Source organism: Cyprinodon variegatus, unplaced genomic scaffold (assembly GCF_000732505.1).
Source record: "Cyprinodon variegatus isolate N-32 unplaced genomic scaffold, C_variegatus-1.0 Scaffold338, whole genome shotgun sequence".
Classification (NCBI taxonomy): Eukaryota; Metazoa; Chordata; class Actinopteri; order Cyprinodontiformes; family Cyprinodontidae; genus Cyprinodon; species Cyprinodon variegatus.
Window position 1 is genome coordinate 559,154 of NW_015150791.1, and position 16,024 is coordinate 575,177.

At 38.7% G+C, this 16,024-nt stretch overlaps 1 protein-coding gene across 2 annotated transcripts; it reads right to left on the reverse strand.

Moving 5' to 3' along the window:
- Positions 1–255: 255 nt before the first annotated feature.
- eme1 (essential meiotic structure-specific endonuclease 1) lies at positions 256–15,788 on the reverse strand. Of its 2 annotated transcripts, none has more exons than XM_015385409.1 (9): positions 15,649–15,788; positions 14,502–15,115; positions 14,303–14,430; positions 14,110–14,199; positions 11,535–11,656; positions 10,022–10,160; positions 4,390–4,505; positions 4,096–4,285; positions 256–555 (listed from the first exon to the last, which is right to left on the reverse strand). In XM_015385409.1, exons 1-9 carry the CDS (start codon positions 15,651–15,653, stop codon positions 379–381), a joined length of 1,581 nt encoding a protein of 526 aa, XP_015240895.1. In that variant the 5' UTR covers positions 15,654–15,788; the 3' UTR covers positions 256–378. The 2 variants fall into 2 exon arrangements, with proteins under 2 accessions (XP_015240895.1, XP_015240896.1); XM_015385410.1 differs by lacking the exon at positions 15,649–15,788 and adding an exon at positions 15,213–15,585.
- Positions 15,789–16,024: the final 236 nt, after the last annotated feature.

Here is a 16,024-nt window from a genome sequence, read left to right on the forward strand (position 1 = left end):
TGCTTTCCAGCACTCCTTTTGCCCTCTTAATAATCTGCAACTCATTCTGCATCCTACCAACATCTGATCATCAGTGCATCAATGTTCCTTTGGACTTTGAACAGTCACATAACCTTTCAGCTCTTGAACATTTGCATCATTAGTTCCAGTAATTATAGATTAGATACTGAACAAAAGAAGGTTCTATTTTTATCTGATGAGGCTCTATAAAAGAAATGGAAGGTAGTCAAGAACTGTATTGATATAAAACTTTATTGCAGAAAGACACAATCTGAATGAACTGATCAATTAGTCAGAAATGCCATGATCTCCAACTTCCATTTATTATGACATATCAAAGTTGAAGGGTTAGAGCAGAGTTAGGAGAACGCCGGAAGCTCAAACAGCAGCATCCAGAATCTGCTCAGGGTCACAGGAATTCATGAGGAGGTAAAGACGTTTGGAAAGCTCCGGGCCGACTCGCCGAGTGGTGGAGGTGATGCCTTCACCTCGGCGGATCAGAAGGTCTGCCAGAAGAGCCAGCTTCTGATTCTCAGTCTTACACTGACTGTAGGCCTGCGAATAAGCAGAGAGATCATGAGCTTTAAGGAAGGATGTCTTGAAGATTACAGTTTTATAAAAGTATCATAGTCTACTTTACTTTGACAAAAAACAAGAGAAAATTATTTCATTTTATTTCATAGCAGAAATTCCTGCAATTCCAATATTTTTATAATAACCAAAATTACGGATTTAGTAAGAGAATCTTATCTCATAAAACTTCCAATCATTGCCGGACATCAATAATTATGAAGAAGATAAAAAGCTGCACCTTTTAGCTGACATACAGCCTCATCATCATCATCATCCATGACAGAGGAAATTTGCCCTTTTCTTCACTCTGATCGACTGAATCTCATTATCCACGATCCATAACTGGATTGAAACCCTGTTTTTTTTCTGCTTATTTATCGATAGCTTCAGTTGAGTTTTTTTTTTTTTAAACCTGAGGGGACTTAGCCTTTTCCAAATGTGAGGCTCAGCTGAGTGGAAACCAATCTCTGCCACCGTGGCCTCTAACCACTGTATTGTCTTTCTGACAGCTCTCTTGTTTCCTGACAATCAGCCCAGAGCAACAGTTCATGCAGGTCAACACGCGCTCTGTTTCTGCAGACTCAGACACAGAATCAGGAATATTTTGGCTTCATTTCATCACAATAAATGGTGATTTCATATTTTCTCTGGTACTTGATCTAAATAAAGAAAATCTTCAATTCATTTAAACAATAAAAGTGTTCATAAAAGATGTTTACTAAAAAACGTTTGGCTATTTATTAATTCAATTCTGTGATATTGTTGTTTCTTGGTAAAGCTGTGGAGTAAAAATACAGATTAATGAAACAACCTTTAAAAATAATTACTTAGACAACTTTTATTTTCATTTTGTATACAGATACAAAACAAAATTTTGTTTTGTACAGCTTTCAGACAGTAAATGATCAGCAGCTTAGCAGAGAAATGAACATCACCATTTAGTAAAATGCAGCAGTGATAAAATGTAAACTGTTTAACTTTAAGTTTTTCCAGGACCAATTTTCTTATAATGCTCTATCAGGGCCTCTATTATTGCAAAACTTTAAAGGTAAGATACTGACTACTAACAAGTATCTTCACAGATACCAATTATTTGAGCCATTTCAAAAGATTCTTGTATTTTATTACCTTTTCTATCCTATTGTTGAACCCATTTATTATATATTAATATTCGCTCATCCTCGACTCTCATATGAACTTAATCCATAAGGTTCAACATGACAGCTTCCACTTTTCTAGGAAGAAAACATGCCCCAAAAAACACACATTATAGCAGCATGATAATTTTACCATTCTTCCAGGCACATAATACTGTAGTAATAGAAGGATGTTGGATGAGTACAATTAATCAGATTCATTGTGATTAATCGATTATTGAAATAATCAGCAACTACCGGTAATTCAGTAATAGATTAATCGTTAACTGGAGTATGGAGACTCTATTAGACATGCCTTTAGCTGACAGAGCGACCCACTTAGAGCAGTAATTATACCAAAACTTTTTATTTTTTCAGCGTTTTATTATCATCATTAAACTGTCACAAGTACAGTGCAATAAAATTCACTCTCTGCATTTACCCATCCTCTAGGGGAGCAGTGCAGGGTTAAGGGTCTTTTACTTAGGGATCCCCTGTTTTGCTCAGTCTTTGGGACTGGGTTTTGAACTCACAACCTCAGGATTCCAAGCTCTATGCTCTAACCACAAGGCCACAAATTCCATGTAAACAATTATTTAAGAATATTTGCATTTAAGATAAAAAAATACATATTTTAATCTCTGAAGATGCTCTATGCAGATCTCCTCAGGTGGAAATGTTTTAGCTTCACCTCATTCTGTAAAAAAAATCTTCTTTAGGGAACCTTTTGCTATCTGATTTTTAATTGATAAAACAGATTAATCGATTTGCAAAATAATCATTAGTTGCAGCCCTAATGAGAAGGCCAAAGTCTCCATCTTTGCTTGATTTGATCCCAGAGCTCCATCCAGGCTAGTCAGGCTCATCCACAGCAAAGCACCTCCTCCATGTCTTTAAGGAGTTTTCTTTGTGCACTGGTGCATGTTGGATGAGTAAGGTGATATCTCAAAGTTAGGAGGCTGGAACTTTCCAAAACCTTTTTTGGTCTGCTGAGGCATTCAGCATGGATGCAACTGCTCAGCCATAGAATGAAGCTGTTCTTGAGCTAATCTGAAGGCCGCATTGAAGGATTGGAGCTTTGTAGTGACTGAAGTTATTATCGCTAACTAAAACAAACAAAATGGGGAAAACTACAATTAGAAAATATTTTGGTTAACTGAAATAAAAAAAAAAACTGTAATAAGAGTTTACAAAAGTAATTTTGTTTTTTATCGTACAGCATTAATACGAGATCTAGTCTACAGCTGTTGTTTTCGCTTTTTTTTTTTTTTGCTGTACTGCATTACGCCACCAGATGGCAGTACAGCAGTCAGGTCATTTGTTTTGCTGCAGCGGTCTGTCCTTATCAGGGATTTTATTTGTATTATTTGGGTTTTTAGTCTTGCCCCCTGGTATATATTTCATTTCATTTTATTTCCTTTATTTAACCAGGTAAACCCCGTTGAGATCTGGATCTCATTTTCAAGGGGTTCCTCGGCAGAGATACACTGCAACCTGGTTACAAAAATAAAACCAATTTATTTCAACTCTACAGGAGTTGAGCCTAGTCTCTTTGGTTCGGCAGCTTTAATGCTGCAAAGAAATGTCAAAATGTGTGAATTCAGGACAATCGAATTCTTCGTGCCTGCTGCTAGCACATTCTTGTGCTAAAAAAAAAAAAAAGAAATTAGCCCCTTCTTTCATTTCCAACTTTGACTTCCTCCTCTGACGGTTAGAAAATATCTACAGAAAAGTCGCACCTTTTTATAAGCCACATGGTTCAAAGCATGGGGAGAAAAGTAGCGGCTTATAGTCCAGAAAATATAAACTAATAAAAATTTCTAAACTATTTAAACCTTTGTAGTGAAATGCCATAGAAAGTTGCCGTCCTCTCTCCACCCAACCTTCACCCCGCTCCATCAGTTTAAGAAGCCCTCCACTTCATGGCTGCTGCTTTCAGTCAATTCCTTTGTTATAAAACAGTTAATGGTTGAAAATAGGAGTGGAGAAGCTTAACAGTTAAACCTGTTGCACATCCTATCAGAACACCACCCTAAAATTTTTCGAATTTTGATTCTTTAAAAAGGTTTATAGAAACATTCTGTAAGCAGAGATGCTTGATTTATTCACCTGTAGCTATGGAAGGCATTAGAACACCTGAGTAGATACTATGGTAATACAGAGTATGTCTCTGAACTGGTGGCCCACTGGGGGATAATTAGTGACAGAACGTCCAACATTTATGCTCATTATTAAGACACCCAGATTACATCTAAATTACATAAAACTACTTGTCTCTGTTATTAAAGAGAAGAAGAATATTTCAGTTTTGTTTGTGATTTCTGCATCTCCAAGCTTTTGCAAAGCAACTAAATCTGTGCTGGTCGTAATGAAGGTGAATGCAAACCTTCCTGAGCAGCTGCGGGGAAGGATACGCTGCCAAGATGGCAGCGGCCACATCTGGGCTCACTCTGTTGAACTGCTGAATCTGTCTCTTCCACACTTGCAGCAGGCCCTTCCCGGCTCTGTCCACCCGCTGGCCTCCCGCCCACTCGCTCTCCAGGTAGAAGGAGAAGCCGGTCTGCTCTCGCTCTCTCCTGAAAACAACCAAGAGGCGTGTGGGAAGTGACCGTATGATCCGGCAGAGGCGGCGCTCAGCCAAGCCGTGATGAGAGAGACAAGAGAGCTATGGGATGCTCACTTGAAAGGGGCTTCAGCGACTGCTTTGGTCGTCATGGTGATGTGGTCTGAGAACTCCTTCCAGGTAGATAAGAAGTGGACAGAGACGCCGGTGTGAAGCTGGAGGTGGACCATAGCCTGAAGGGATTTTAGATATGCTTCAGTGAGGATGGAGGAAAAAAAAAAACGTTGCACAGGCATTTATAGAAGCAAACGCATAGAAGTTACTCTCATTAGTGTGAGAAAAAAAATACTTCTTAATTTAAAAAAAACTCTTAAACTCTTAAATAACATCAGTACATTTTAAATTTCTTTCACAAGTTAAAGCTTGATTAGCAAATGAGGCTGAATTTACACATTAATATGGCACATTTGACAGTGTTAACATTATTGGGGTTAAAATGACCTAAGATACAAGATCCCATCAGCTTAAACACAAGAAAATAGTGTATTAGTATGACAACATGAACTTAAAGATGGTTGGATGATTCAAAAACTCTATAAATTAAAACAAATCATACTCCATTTTGTCCCTCAGAGGTTCCCATGTTTTTGCTTTAAATGATTCATTAAAAAAGCAAGATTAACATGCTTTAATATGTGTAGAAAACAACTTAAGATGAGAATAATTGGAAAAAATAAACTGAAGCCCGTTTTGTGAACCATGGAGTACCACTGTTGAAGTATCTTTGTTGCTTTACATGCTTTCCTGTTCGAATAGTGACCGTATACTTGAATCAGTTACGTGGAATCCAGTGTGCGGCTGCTTACAGGCTGGAAATGCTACTTTTCTGAGAGCTTTGTTTAATAAAATGTTGATCCTCCAAGGCCTCCAATTGACCAGATGATCATTAACCAAGTTACTTAGAAAATTAAATCTACAAAAGCAGGCATGCCTCATTTTGTAGGTGCGTCCTTTTTAAGAAGAACCTTTCCTACAGGGTGAATTCTCACTGCATTTGTGTGTTTGCAAACAGATGAGAATCCATCTGGTCTCGCTCCTTCTTCAACCATTTGAAACAGACGTCTTTTCCATCCTTTACAGTCAAAATATGGAGCTGAGCTGTTTTTTGATCCACTCTCGTCGGGCCAGGTCAAGATCGAAAATTGCAATCGCACCAAACAGGAAAAAGGACGGCGAGAAGATCCTATTTGTCAAATTACAATATGGTAACTTCAGATTTTGTACTACAGATTTTTATATGTTCCCAAAATCTAAATCAATTTAATAAATAGAAGCAAACTATTTATACTTCAACAAATCAGGAAGCAGATTTCTCATGTAGATCATAATATTTATTTTATACCGAGAGGTTTAAAAGTTGAATCAAATCCAGTCACAAAAACTTCCAAGAGCGCAGCTAACTTATCTCAGGCATGAATGTTGACATACTGAATGTGGAAGTCGAGAACAAACATAGTTCATACAAACAAATTTTATATGATCCTATTTATCCCTGTTACACAAATCCACAACGAAAAGAAAATGTTTGGGCAGAAACTGCACATATGCTGAATTTTTTAATGTGTCATATTAAATTAAGCGTTCATTTCCGCATGTTTTTCTCCAATGAATTTAACAATAATATCGTGTATGCTCTCCTCAAGCTCTGAGGAAGTCGGTGCAGAGCAGGACAGTAGGAACCACGGACGCTGTAGGCTTTGCGCAGGTGGTCTGGAGCACAGTGGAGCGGAACAGAGTGGGGGATTTAAGGGTTATGGGATAAGGTTTAAGTCGTGACAAAAAAAGCTCTGTAAAGCCGACAGCTGAACCAACATAAACATAGCTACACAGGAGGAGATCCAAATAAAATCCATGATTTTATCTCTTAAAGAGTAACAGAAAGAACCTCCATGTGTACATTGCTGTGGTTTTTCATGGCGTCTGCTTACACTTTTACTTGTTATTTTGACTGGCTAAAACCAAAACCTGGTAGGCGGGCACTAGCCATTGTTTCACAGCATTGGCTCAGGAGGCGGTGCTGAATGATGCTCCTTTGAGAAAACAGAAACAATGGAAGAACTAAATCATAGTGCTGCACATTATCAATCTGGCCTTGCAAGTTATTGTCCAACATACCTGAATCAAACAGCTAAGCTAGGAAACTTTTAAAAACTAGTGTTTCCTTGAACGGGCTTAAGCTCATTTTCATCCAGTGTTGCATGAATTTTATATCTTGTATACATGATGGGAGACTCTGACCTCCGTGCAAAGCCTTCTCTGGTACATTTCAAGAATTCTCAATGGAGTTATGATCAACATACTGTGCTGGTCAAAAAATGTATAAAAATAACGTCTCATGCCCCCTGAGCATCTCATCCAATGAATGCTGGTATTGTCATCTTGGAATCAGAGAAAAATAAATCCACTGATGGAATGACCTGGTTATTGAGTGTATTACGGTAGTCAGCCGTCCTCATTTGGGGAACTAATGTTGCTGAACCTGAACCTAACCAACTGCACTCACCCCGACAGGCTTTTACAGTAGGCACAAGGCAAGATGGGTGGATCCCTTCATCTACCTGACTAGTATCTAAACTCTTGAAATCCCAACATCTTTCAGTCCTCCAGAGTCCAGTCTTTATGCTCCTAAGGAAAATGTAGAAAATGTAGAATTGTTTAAGAAAAAAGGAGCAAGTCATTGCTTCAGCTCGGGCTAATTAAATACTTACTTGTGTATATTTGCTTAGTTTAATTTAGGTGCCTTTTTTTTTTTTTACTCATTGGCCAGGCTGTGTATTTGTATCTGGTTTGTCAAGGAGACGGATCTAAAACCTGCAGGACAGATGCATTAAAAGTTTGAGACCAATCCATCTACCTCTGGAGAGTGAACGGTTTCCACAACGATTAATTATGTAGCAGAGCTGCACCTGCAAAGAATACATGGTTTATGCAGCCATGTACATGCTTTTAAAAATGCCCCAAGTCCTGGCATTATATATATGATAGGAGAGGTATACTATTGTGGTCATGTGTGAGTCGACAAGGGGCCATGATTTTCCCTCTTATGCCTCTAAAGTCTTGCAATGCAACTGAAATGATAAGCAGATAAGCAATAGTCTGAAAATGGCATTATGTTATGACCCAACAGCGTCTGAGGCAATTCCCACATCTGGCTAAATGAAAAGAAATCTCTACAACAATAATTAGAGCATAACAACTAACCTTAAGAAGTGATTGCTGCAAACTCTGCTAGTTGTATTTGGTTGCCAGCTGTTTCTCTTCAAGGCAGCGACACACCTCGAAGTGATAAAATGATATACGGTCCTTTCTTCCTAGACGGTTGTTATACCCATATGCTGAGCAACAGATTAACATGATTTTGTTGGTGTTTTAACGTCATATAGAGAAAAACTACTACAGCTGCTGGTTGTTTTTTTATGCATGCAAGCTTTGTTTTCCTGTCCAAGGAGTTACGTCATCGTCCAGGAAGAAGACCACGCTACAATATGAAGCATTTGCACATTTTTCTTTTTGTTTAATTGAATCTTGTTTATGTCCCCAATCAGCAATGGAAATGTTGGATCACGCTTAGAGCACGTATATTCCCCGCAGAACATCTGCAGCAAGCCAATAACATGCTACACAATAGAAAACAGCAGTTTCTGACTTTTTTTAAAAGCCACTTCAGCCTTTTGCACAAATTGTTGATAGTGGTGACATTTATAGGCTCCATCACAGGAGGACTCTAGATGTTTTCATCTGTGAACCCTTCATTTGAGAGCTGTAACTCACTTGCAATGTTTTGCCACGTAGATGTCTCGGCTTAAAAAGGTATAATGGAGGATTTTCTTTTTTTCGGGTGGATCACATAAACAATTGGTCCTCGTAATTGTCAATTATTCTGGTGATATGTTTAAGTAAGGCCGTCCTACGTTTTCGTCCTCAGGTAGCTGTCTGTTTCTGTGCATTGGCAACTTTCAGGCGTACAGTATATCTGTGGTGAGCTACGGTTTCAGACTGTAATTAAAGCTCACCTTTCTTGCCGCGCTTCACCGCAGTGGTGAGTCTGACATAGTGGAAAGATTGCAAATCTTCTTTTGGAAAGTAAGCTTCTATAAGAGATACAAGCAGCAACTTTAAAGCAGAGGGTGCTCAAGGAGGACCGGGCTCGTGAATGCTCTCGCACACGTTTAATAGGCGTTCCCTCTCGGGAACGGGTACACTGTTTTGGATCTGCTTTTTTTCCCCAAAAAAATTCACAAAAATCCTCCAATATGCCTTTAATTACAAATTTTCCCTGGTGGATGTTGTGTCTCCACAGACACCTGGGGTGATTGGAAGCTAAAAATGATGTAATTTGGCCATGCGGATGTCTGAAGCATAAGCCAAGCCCAAGACATTTCAGATAAAATCATTTTTCACCAAAGCCCTGTTTTAAGGTAAAGATAAAGAAAAATATTATTTAGTTATGAAATAAAACAAAAAGTCATAAAGCAGATATGAAGGTTTTCTAAAAAGAAGAAAAAAAAATGTTGCGCCAATATAAGGAACATTACAGCAGGTCGTTCTTTCTACCTTATATCTTGGTCAGACTCTCCTGTAAACAATAAAAAATCCTGGTAGTCATGCAGTTTCTACTTCCAAGTGCCACATCTACAGCTCTTTGCTACTTTTTAAATCCTAATTTGTTGTGAAAATCCTACTGGACATGCTGGAACCATTTCAGGTTACCTGGATCACAAAAGCTAACTTTCAGGCGACCCGATGAGAGATGTTCAAACAGCGGTGAGGCTAATTGAACCAACGAGCCAGTTTGATTGTGGCTGCTGTTTACTGGTTCTGATTTAACACTTTGTGATTATTTTCCTCCCCCCCAGCCAGAGAAAGTGATTATCTAATCACCATCAGATGAGTGCCTTCATTTCCTTTTTTTTGAACCCCCTGAAGATCAGAACATTGATTAGAGAAAATGAGCTGCATAGTGTGGAACATTTTCTACTGTAGAGTTATATTAAGAAATTAAAACATCCCATTGCAGAGAAATCATTTAGGATGTAAAATGTTAGGGGGAAAAATTTGAATTTATTTAAATCTAAAACAGAAAAAGAAAGGTGAGGGTTAAAGCTGCCATTTTGTACTAGTATTAAGCAACACTAGTATAAAATGTATTAGTGCATTTAAGCTATTGGAATAAAATGCTATTTTAAGAAATCTGACTTATCAGTCAGAATTAATACATGGCAAACGGATTTAATTTTCTTAAGAATTAATTATTTTATCTGAATAAAAAATGAATACTTAAAAAAATAGACATTTATTTAGTTTAAATCTAATAAAATAATGACCTGCAGTGAATCTGCAGAGGGCTGAAAGGAACAGCAGATAATAGACTGAACCAAACTGTAACATCAGTCTCTCTCTCTCTCTCTCTGCCCTTTGTACAATAAAGCGCAGTGATGTGGAGAAACACAGGCGCCTTCAGCTGAGAAAAAAAAAAGCACTAAATAGCTGTTTGACGCAGCAGCAACGCACGCATGCACTACTCAAAAAACTTCAAACAACCCGACTTCAAAAGGAAAAAAAAAAAAACCTCTTTAGTGGCTTTATCCCATTAATAATGGATTATTTAATAGTTTTAGGACTACATTTATCTGCAGAGTGAACAGAGTTTGTTTCAGCTTCTTCTTCTGCTCTCAGATGACCATCCTACCTCCTCCACCTCAACTCTGGACACCTCTGGCAGCTTCCCAGTGTGACCACTCTTATGTTTCTTCTTCTCTTTTCCTCCTCTTGGCTCTTCCCCAGCCACAGCCTCTCTGAACCTCTTCTGGCTGTTAGACTTCTGAGCTCTGGGAAAAAAAACAAAGGTTTTTTTTCTGATTGGCAGGAAACCTTTAAAAGCGAGCATTTATAGCAGCACTGATGTCAGCCAGAGCTGGCACAAGAAGCACCAGCTAGGATTTTTACATTAAATGTTTCCCATCAAAGAACTGAAGTACATAGAAACTAATATGCGATTGTTTTAGGTTTGCAAATACATGAAGGAATAAATTATTTTAAAATAATTACAAATTAATCCATAAAAACAGACATTTATTTGATTTTTAAATCGCATAATAAATCAATTAGATTAATTAATTACATACATAACAACAAATCTGATGCATGTTGGAAAACAAACATGGTTCTCATTTAAATCTTAGGAACATTAATCATTAAAAATAACTCTCTTGGATAGAAAAAACTTTTTTTTAACGCAAATAAAAATGTTCTTCCAGCTACATGTAACCTGACAGAAATATTTCCCCCGAATTTTAAGATTTATGTAATTTTAATACATAACAAATTCCTGTGTTCTTTTTTCCAGCTCATTTTAAACCAAACCTATTAAATAAACCTAACATGATCCAAATTCCTTTGTATAATAAAGTTTGTTTATTTGTAATACATACATTTAGTTCTTTATATAATTCACTCATTGAGGCACATTTATAGAGCACGCATCATACTTTATCAATACTACATATATAAACCTGACTGTTATGTATTGAATAAAATAATCTATAGTAAACTCATGAATATGCATCAGGTAAGGTTTATTTTATAGTTTTGAGCTAAAATGATCTAAAAACAAGTAAATGGGAATTTGTTACGTATTAAAAATACATATATCGTAAAATTTAAGGGAAATGTTTTCTCTAAGTGTAGGATGATCTTACCAAGGTTAGACCTGAGAAAATATTATGAAAGAACATTATTTTAGGTAACCAATCGGATGGTAACGTTGCACAGTTAGGCAAACAGCAGCTTAGGCTAAAAAATGACAAGTTTAAACACGAGTTAGAAAGGTTATAACTAAACTGTGGTATATAATCCACAAAAAAATATGTTTTTTATACAGTTAAAATGTAATTTTTTTTGTTTTTGCTGCTCTATCTACCCCAGTGAGCATTTCCCTCTGGTTCTCCGCTGTACCCTCCCCCTGAATGCCATCTGCTTCTTTTGGTTGATAGTAAACTGATTGATAGTTGGAAATCATTATTTTCTCCAAATTGAGTTTTGTATTTTTGTACAAGAACTAACTTCATCCGTTTGCTACAAGTTTTCTAGCTAAAAAGGAAATTAGACCCTGATTTTTTGCCACTGAGCTCAGATGAATGAAAGGAATTTGTATCTGATTCAATAAAAACCTCTTTTTCAACCTCTTCATTGAGCCAACTCACCTGAAGTAGTTCTCCAAGTCGATGACTGCCAGGCTGAGTGTTTTGGCGGGATGACGCCGCTGCTGCCCCTGGACCCACGACGTGAGGGTGGGACTGCAGTCTGACCTGCCATGCCTCTCCACCTGGGTTAAAACAGGCAGAAAGACAGAATTAATACACATTTATCCTGAATAATGACTCTTAAAGATATTCATTCTGCTGCTTTATTGTTGTTAGAGTTTAAGGTCTTGTTCAGAAAATAGTATCTAAGCCTAAAATTCATTTTTGTTAATTTTCTCTGATCAGAATAGAACTATGTTCATAAACTTTAGAGAATCATGGAGGTACTGCATGGGGGTTGCGAAAGTTTTGGTTGATTAGACTTTTTTATGTTCCCCCTGCAATTTTTTCCACTATTTTAAATATCTTTAAATCCACATTAACATGAATTCAACACACTGCATTAAACAGATAAGTGGAGGCAGAAGATGTCTTTCAGTCATCAATGCACACATTCAGCGACACACAGGAACTCTTTCAAGCTGGGCACCGTTTCATTCACAACACCTGTCCCATCAATGAGGAATAAGAATCAAAATACTTTAATAATCCCAGGGAGAAATTACTTTTGTTACATTACTCCAACTGTAATAGAGTGACTATAGGACCAGTTTGATATAATACAATTTATATAATTATGGGTTTCCGCTCTCAGTTTGGGGGTCCTTGGCCTGGAAAACGTTGAAGACCTCCGCTTTAGAGAGTGCTAACTCTGGAGCAACCAAAAAAAAACAACCTTCAAAAGTTAAATAACTAGTTCAGTTTAAACACATCTTTTACAGCTGCAACACCACTGAGAGGTTGATGAGTCATGAAAGTCAGGATGATATGGGCTGATTGATAAAAAAAAATAAATTTTATCGTAAAAACTCCTCTTGAATGGAGTCAATGACTTGGCAAGATTTGCTCCTCCTGGATGAACTTATAGCGACAGTACAGTCCCTGACAATAGTCTTGTCACTTATCAATTTTCTAGGAACATCTTGGCTCATGTGAGAACTCAAACCCTCCCAAATGATGTTCAATCTATCAACTGGAATTTGCTAAAACGATGAAAGATTGATAATTTATTGAAATCTGCCAAATAATCGAACTTTCTTAAGTGAAGCAAACTTATTTAGGTAACTTGATTATAATCTGGGAGAGTTTAAGTTCTCATAGGAGCAATTTCTGAAACCAGTGGATGAATTAAAAATCAGGAAATACACCATTGTTTCTAGAAAGTGACAAGACTGTTGTCAAGGACTGTAGATATTAACTTGTATTGTGTCATTGACTCTGCAGCAATCCCTCACCCTGAACTCGCATGAGGCGAAAGTGGAGAAGAAAAACTCCCTTTTAAATAGGAAGAAACTTCCAGCAGAATAAGGTGATTGGAGTTTCAAGAAGAACAACATATACCCTGCTACCCTACTTATCTTGTCTTCTGTTGGAGCAATTGCTGAGTTTTTTTTTTGCAATTTTTGAAGTATGAATTTTTTTTTCCTCCCCTCGCCGATTGTGATTCCTTTCCCTTTTTTTTTTTCTTACTGCATGGACAGCGCCTTTTTAGGCAGCAAGGCATATCTTTGATGGTTTGTACCAAAACTGAAATTTTGCCTTATTGGAGTGCCGCTCAAGGCTGGGTTACAAATAAAATAAACTTGAATCTATAAACAGGGGCTCTGTCTGGGAGAGAAACAGTTAAACAGATGAGCCCATAGATATATCTAAGAGAGAAACAGGACTAAGCCCTGAAAAGCAGGCATCTATAATGGAATTTTTTGACCGGCAGCACGTCAGCAGATTAAAAAACTCAAACAATCCATTTTAACTCCAAGTCAGAAAGGCAAGAAATAAGAAAAAATAAAGCCAAGGAGGGGGCGAATGGTTTTGCAGATCAGACACATATTGAGGAAACATATTGTTATTTCCTCCTCCACATCCAGAAGAAGTGCCTTCTAATCACAAAACTGAAGTTTAACATCTATCTGAGTATGATGCCATTTCTGTATATGTCCCATAATTTTCCTGAGCATCCAAGCATCTATATTTTTTATTCCAGTTATTCTCATGTTTCACTTCCTAATAATTCAATTCAATTCAGTTTATTTCTATAGCGCCATTTCACAACACATTCATCTCAAGGCAAGGTTCACCAGATCATTCGGTGAAATTGATTCAAAGTTTTCTATCGAAGGAAAACCAGTTGATTGCATCGACTCATTAACTCGAATGCACTCCCTCACACCAAGCATGCTTGTAGCGACAGTGGAGAGGAAAAACTCCCTTTTAACAGGAAGGAACCTCCAGTAGAACCAGGCTCAGTGTGAGCGGCCATCTGCCGAGGCTGACTGGGGTTCAAGGAGACAGAAGCAGAGATACAAAAAGCAGCTGTAAAAGGTGGACCCATCCAGGAAACACACAGCCAGGCAGACGAGCACCGAGCCAGCTCCCATGTCAGAGGATGAAGAGAGCACATCCAGTTAGTCACAGTCAGAGAAAAAATGCTGGAAGCCATTTTCCAAACTCCAGGCGCCAGCGTTCTCAAGCTCACCTGAATATAGTTGTGAATGAGAGTGATGAAGTCCTCCACCGTCATCTGCATCACCACATGAGGCTCTGGCACACAGCCTGCATCGCCCAGCTGAAACGGTTGGAGTAGTTGGAGCTGAGATAGGGCTTTGTTACAAGCAGAACTGCTACCTGTTCAAAGCATTTGAGTTTTTTTGTTGTTTTTTTTTTACTACCTGTGTAGTGGGAGCTCTCCTCGCCCAGGTGACGCTGCGTGGGAGCTCCTGTTTCTCTATGGAGCAGCTACAGCCCAGAGCTTGCACCGCTGCCAGCAGGGTCCCGCCTCCTTCCAGCTGCAACAGAGCTACAATAGAAACAAACATTTAACCGATCTGGGTTCTGATTAATCAGATTTGAGATGTTTCGGTTTTCTACCTGGATCCACAGCTACCACCATATGCTTGATGCACTCCTCTGGCCTCAGGGCCTTGGCGGCCTCAGCCAGAGCTTTCCTCTCCGCTCTCTGCCTTTCTTGTTCCTGCTGCTGTCTCTCTCTGGCCTGCCTCCTCTTCAGAGCCTCCTCCCTGGAAGCCTGAATCTCCTCAGCTGTCCGTTTTGGGGCTTTTGTCCGAGTAGGAGAGGGGTCTCCGCTCTCAGATGTAGAGAAAGCCCTGAGAGGAGGGTTATCTACCTTCGTTGGAGTCGTTCTTCTCTCCTGATGCAAGCTGAGGAGGCGCTCCGACTCAGATCCCGCCTCGTTGGGTGCATTTCTTTCAGTGAGGACGGCCCTGTCCTGTCTGAGCTTCAGTCTCTGAGCCAGAGGGACGTACGGTAACTCATCCTCTGAGTCGCTGCTGATCATCATCACGTCAACAGATCCAGAGTTACCCTGAACTGATGAGGAGATGAAGGGTTTAGAGTAAAAGCAGTTCTGGTTTGGTTCCTTTGAGCTTTTCTGGGAAGCCACATCGGTGTTTGGACGAGGTTGGAGGAAATCAAACACAGGAAGCTCCTCATCTGAACCACTGCTGCCTTCAAAACCATCACATCTACAAATAAAGCACAGAAACAGGATGATCAGTCAGGTTCTTGCCTTTTCCCCCTCTGGTTTAACACATTCACACAAAAAAAAAACAGAACATTTACAGTTTGTCTTGATGATAAAGGTTAGTTAAGAGCTGGTAAATTAGGCAACAACAACCAATCTCATGTTGGTGTGTAACTGAGCTTCACTAACTGCCACCTCAGACTCTGCTGTTAGAAGATAAGGAGGAACCATTTACACAAAGTCTGTCAGAGTGACTTTATCTGTTGCCTCAGAAATAATTGCTTTTTAAACTTCCAGCTACTAGTCGGGCACCTAAAAAGAGCTCGCTGGACGGACAGAAATTACTTCTTAAATTGAGTTTGGCGCAGCATTAAGGTTTCCTTAGAAAGACAAACGACAGATAACACAGAGAAGCTAAGTTCAATTTAAACAACAAAAGGCGAACCCTGCTGCACCCGCTTCTAATAAACCAAACATTCAGCGCTTCAACTAACTTCTAACTACAAACCGAAGCTTGTTTTTGTGGCTACATACATCATGGTGAGCCGATGTTTGATTTCCCCGGGTTATGCTGCATTCACTGACCATCGGATTTGAGACTTCTTCTTGTTCTTTGTTAGATTGGCGGATTGCAAACAGGTTATAGGTGCATATCGCCACCTACTGTACATGAGTGTGTAGCTCTATAGTTCAACCTACTATATTCTGTTTTTTATTTTTGTGTTATGTAAAAATAAAAAAAGGCTTTATTAATTACGGAGTTCTTCTTCTTCTTATGTTTTTTTATTGGCGGATGGCAACTAACTTAAGGTGCATTTACCGCCACCTACCAGACTGGAGTGTGACTATCAATGATGTCAGATGGAACTTATTAATTCATACCTCACTGGTATGCATTAATCTGCACATT